This window comes from Branchiostoma floridae, unplaced genomic scaffold (assembly GCF_000003815.2).
Source record: "Branchiostoma floridae strain S238N-H82 unplaced genomic scaffold, Bfl_VNyyK Sc7u5tJ_1044, whole genome shotgun sequence".
Taxonomy (NCBI): Eukaryota; Metazoa; Chordata; class Leptocardii; order Amphioxiformes; family Branchiostomatidae; genus Branchiostoma; species Branchiostoma floridae.
The window spans coordinates 6,178-11,585 of NW_023365592.1; the positions used below are offsets into that span (position 1 = coordinate 6,178).

Below are 5,408 nucleotides of genomic sequence, written 5' to 3' on the forward strand. Positions count from 1 at the left end.
CAGGAAGCAAGGAGGCTCTGACTCGAGGTAGCAACGGGGGTACGTCAAGGATGTGTGCTATCACCCATCCTCTTTGCCCTCGCCATTGACTGGGTCCTATCCAAGGCAACAGACAGAAAGGGCATACAGTGGGTACAAGAACAGAAACTGTCGGATCTGGATTTTGCAGATGATATCGCCGCCCTAGCAGAAACCACCCAAGAGCTCCAGCCGTTAGTAAGCGACATAGGTTCCTCAGCAGCTAGTATTGGCCTTAAGATCAGTACGAAAAAGACCAAGAACATGTTGTCAGGACCCCACCCACCAGCAACAGCTGTATTCATCGATCAGGATGAAGTAGAAGTGGTTGAGAATTTCACTTACCTTGGAAGTTCCATTAACAACAACGGGGAGATAGATAAGGAACTGGACTGTAGGATTGGAAAGACTTCAGCAGCATTTAACCAACTGGGAAAGATCTGGAGGTGCAAGAAACTCTCTCTTAAGATAAAACTACGCTTTTACAACAGCAACGTCCTGTCTACACTCCTCTACGGCTCTGAATCATGGAACTTGAAAACCAGCCATGAGAAGAAGCTTGACGCCTTCGACAGCAAGTGCGTGAGGAAGATCTTGGGTATTAAATGGAGTGACTTTGTCTCAAACAAAGACATAAGAGCACAAACAAGACAACAACCAGTGTCCTCCATCATATGCAAACGACGGTTGAGCTGGCTAGGACATGTGGTCCGACTCCCACCCGAGAGATTTGCTCACCAAGTTCTCCAGTGGAAACCTCAAGGTCGGAGAAGGAGGGGCCGTCCTAAGATGAACTGGCAGCAGACAGTTGACAGAGATCTCCTGCCAGCAGGCAAGAGATGGAAAGATGTGTGGAGACTGGCTGCAGACAGGGCGTGCTGGAATACTCTAACTGCCTCATGCGTCGCACGACGTGGGAGCTACTAAGTAAGTAAGTACCACCAGTTTGTGAGAACTTTGTTCCCCATAGCAGGTTTACAAGTTAGATAAATATGAATCTATGCCACAAATTAGAAAGTCCAGAAAAATTGCATAAAAGACGCCAAATTCATCCTGAAACCCAACCTCTGCTTGGAGGGTATTGTTTACGGGACCGTGTACTGAGGAATGCGACACCTCCCTGCTAATCGTTACAAAGCGTTTTACGGCTTGCCCACCGTGGCTTGCCACAGTCTGCAACGATTCACAGCTCACTGACTGATAACCGGAGGGGTCCGGGTAGAGAATGCTAGTGCCGGAAAAACAAACAATAAAAACATGTGTGGATGAGAACTTGCACAAAAGGGGTTGCCCCGCTGCCCATGACGGAGCCCCGCGAGACATCTGTCACAAGAATCAACCTTATTTTCACATCTTCATTGTATACATTTAAAGTGCACAGATCTGGCTCCATGAAATTCATTTTTCGTTTACAAGGGCGGCCCCATAGCGGACTAAGATTTTTCCTGTGGTGACGTGAACCAATTGTATACATTCAAAGTGCATAGAGCTGGCTCCATGAAACGTGTTTTTCGTTTACAAGGGCGGCCCCATAGCGGACTAAGATTTTTCCTGTGGTGACGTGAACCAATTGTATGCATTCAAAGTGCATAGAGCTGGCTCCATGAAACTTGTTTTTCGTTTACAAGGGCGGCCCCATAGCGGACTAAGATTTTTCCTGTGGTGACGTGAGCCAATTGTAAACATTCAAAGTGCATAGAGCTGGCTCCATGAACTTTGTTTGTGTTAACCAGGGCGGCTCTTTAGCCGACTAAGATTTTTCCTCTGGTGACGTGAACTAACTGTATGTATTCAAAGCGAAATATAAATTTCTCTTGAAGGTGACCTGAACCAATTGTATGTATTCAAAGTGCGTGGAGCTGGCTTTATGGAGCTGGAAGGTTGGGAGCAGGGTTGTACTAATAGCTCCATGGAGCTGGCTCCATGGAGCTGGCTCTATGGAGCTATTAGTACAACCCCTTCTCGACATATGGCTATTCCTTGTTCTTATCTAAGCTGATATTTGGTACTTTGTATCACGTAAGATGATAGTTTTTACGATTTGTGGCATGTTGGCACGTGTGATGCGGCTTTAGTGTTATAAAGTAGCTGTACATGGGCCACCCTACTTTGCCTCTGATGGGCTATTGGGTTATCCTGATGCATGCGCAGGTATTGGGCCTTTTGGTGGATCACAGTCAAACTACCGTTTCCACAGTTTTATCTTGAAAGTTTATTAACATGAATGAATAGACATGACATTTACTTCTAATCATGTTGAACATGGGCAAGTCTTAGTTTTTTGCGCACCATCAGTTTTATGGGAAACTTATAACATCTATTTGTTCGTCAGTTTCTGAAACACAATCACTAAAAAAATATGATTTTATTTATTGTAATACTGGTTTCCCCACATGGAAACAGGAACCGTGAAGTGGTGAGCATGCGACTTTTTGCTTAACTTACATAAGCAAAAAAAAAATGCTGTAACATTTTGCATTAAAACGTAACCTGTGACACATCAGCCACGTTGGGAATACATGAATAAATGTTTAAATGTTTGCAGTACAAAGAAGAATGTTTTTTCCATGTCAAACGGACACAGCGAGGGGAAAGGTACGAAATTAGATACAAGTTGGTAAAAAATTCAAACGACACAAATCATGTTTATATAAGAACTACAGAGTAAAATATTCCTTCAAACAGAATAGCAACTGACAAAGGGCTACTCTGCGAATCTATCAGACTATCAGTTAACATTCAATGTTCAAAGATGATACAAAATTACATTAACGATACAGAAAATTAGTCCCAATTCTTAAAATGTCCTATATCTACAAGAAAGGAAGATAATTTCTATGTCAAAAGTTTCCTTAAGTAAAACCTCAGGTGAAATGCCTATCCTCTTGTGGAGGCGTTCTTCAAAAGCTGAATAAATAGCATAGAAAGACTACACTGCTCTACACTACATGTGTTCTGATCCTGCACATTAACGCTGATAAGCGTAAGACGTGATATGTTTTTGTGCCCCTTTAAGGTATGGTAGGTACATACGTGCCACAGGGCACATAGGGCCAGGTGAGAAATATGTCTTATTAGGCAGAGTTGCCTTCAAGTCCCCCCAGACATCAGCAGACCTGTCGTACACATATACGAGAAGTTCTTCCTTATCATCCTCGTCATCAACACAGCTTAACCATATGTGGAGCTGATTGTCAATTACAAAAAGACAGGGAGAAATACACATTTTCATTTTACGGTTTCCTTTGTTCGGCCAGCCTTGCAGCTTCTGCCAGCGGTCTGACTCTGTGTCGTACACCATGGTCTGCTTGAAGTCAAAATCGGCGCAGAACAGCTCTGTTCCCATGGTAACGGCTGAATAGATGTCAAGATCGGGGTCTGATGCTGGGCTCCGCTTGCACCAACGGTCCTGGCTTGGGTCATAGCAATGCAGTTCTAAACTTGTCAGGAAATAGAGGTGTGAACCGCAGGCCAATGCTTCACTGTAGTCATATTCAGTATTGTCAACTTGCAGCTGTGCACACTCCTGCCACTGGTCTGTGTGCCAGTTGTACTTTCTCATCCACACCAATCCACTGTCATCCTCTACATCGGCAGCAAGATAGTACAAATTCCCATCAAGTTCAACAAGGTGCTCATCGTACCATGTAGAATCGTTGTCCAGTCTCAGCGACTTAGATACTGAGGAGATACCAGCATGTTCCCACACATTCCCCGCATGGTTGTACTTCAGCATGGACAGCTCACCGTTACTCTTTCCCGTACGAGTCAGGATGTAGATGTTGTTATCTCTAGTGACTGTCACGTCTGTGATGCAGGGAAAGTCTTCTGGTTTGTAGCTGCAGCTGATGTACTTCCCTTCCAGAGGGTTCATGAAAAGGAGCTCTTTGGAACTGGAGAGGATAGAACGTAAATTATACCATCATAAGACAAGAATGGGTACTCTTACCTTTCTTTCAAGAATGAGGCCGAAAAGTCACAACATGCACGACTGTAATCTTTCAATCTAATCTTGTAGCCTCTAAGAAATGAGTTTCAGTATGAGTTGGAATTAGGTGCAGACCACATTGACTAGAGTGAGACTGTGAAATGTGCATTAAAGGTCCTAAAATGTGAAACAGCCGTGTACAATGATTTTAAACCTTGAAAGTCATATGAAGAAGTAATATGTACTGACTCAGTATTGGCCAACAGAACCATTTCTGTTGTCATCCCAAGCCTCGGTTTCATGTTGGCCTTCCATTTCTGTATCACATGCCTGATGACCTCGGAACTCCCGGGAACCTCTTTAACCAGGGGGTGATCCAAGATGACTGCCGTGTCGGCTGAGGACAGCAGGTTGAAGCGGATGTGAGGGAGGATACTGGGTAGATGGTGCAGTCTGTAGGGAACAGGGTAGGGGTTGACATGGGGGCGATATGAACTTGTTTCCATTACTGCATAGGAGTCTTGACTTTCAGTTGACTATTCAGTTTGCATAGAAGTCAGGGATATTGAATCACATAGAAAAACCGAGGGACGCCACGTCAATCAGCCAACATAGAAGCCTTTGCAGTCATGAATGACGTTTGATGTGATGTAAACACAATGTGGTCATCAATATTCATAGTTGTATAATACCCACCTGCCCTCCCTGCTGTACTGCACCCATCTCACCACAGCCTCCCACACTATTGTCTCCTCTTTAACATCCAGATCATCGTGGCTGATAATCTCAGTCAGCTGGTTTATACTCAGGCTGTAGAAATCTTCGCTGGAGGCAACCTGTGGAGATGAAGAGTACATGTACATGTGTGGTACTATGGGGAACAACTTTTAACTGGTTAAGACTGATACTTACAAATAAGGCAGGAAAAGTGGGTTTTACTCTTCTTTATTATGCTGCGGACAGCTATGGCCATAAAATTAAAAAAAATAGTGGATGACTTCCTCTAAAATAACGTCTGACATTATACTAGAACGAGCAGAAATGGTACAAAGTGTAACATGCAAAAGATTTGCAATACGTTTTAAACACACAAACTCGTTCATATTCGAATCAACCTAGTATGGTAGGGAATTGAATGAAGTGAGCTACTATCAACACATTAGACCAACCTCAACAAAGTTTCTTCGGATCATCTGCAGACAAGCTTTACGGACAACGTTCACAGAGAAGATATCAGCAAACTTGTACAAGTCCATATAGTGGGAGCGCTCTACGTTCATGGCCATGTAGCTGCTGCATGTGTCTCTCACATAGTCCAGTTGGAGGAGGTCAGCTGCCTGGTACAGGGGCTGCACTCTGTCCATCGATACATGAAGGGTTCCCGAGTAGATGTATTTCAGGATCTCCCCGAAAATGCTTGCATCCACACACTGCAGAAGAATACAACTTTACAATGCTCAAC

At 43.9% G+C, this 5,408-nt stretch overlaps 1 protein-coding gene across 1 annotated transcript in view; it reads right to left on the reverse strand.

Moving 5' to 3' along the window:
- Positions 1 to 2,341: 2,341 nt before the first annotated feature.
- Positions 2,342 to 5,408, reverse strand: part of LOC118407261 (kelch repeat and BTB domain-containing protein 2-like) — an 11,339-nt gene continuing 8,272 nt past the window's right edge. The window contains exons 4-5 of the mRNA XM_035807720.1: positions 4,196 to 4,399; positions 2,342 to 3,911 (exon numbers count right to left, since the gene is read on the reverse strand). Of these exons, the coding sequence (XP_035663613.1) occupies positions 2,987 to 3,911; positions 4,196 to 4,399 (1,129 nt within the window). The 3' untranslated portion in view covers positions 2,342 to 2,986. The remainder of the gene's footprint in view (positions 3,912 to 4,195; positions 4,400 to 5,408) is intronic.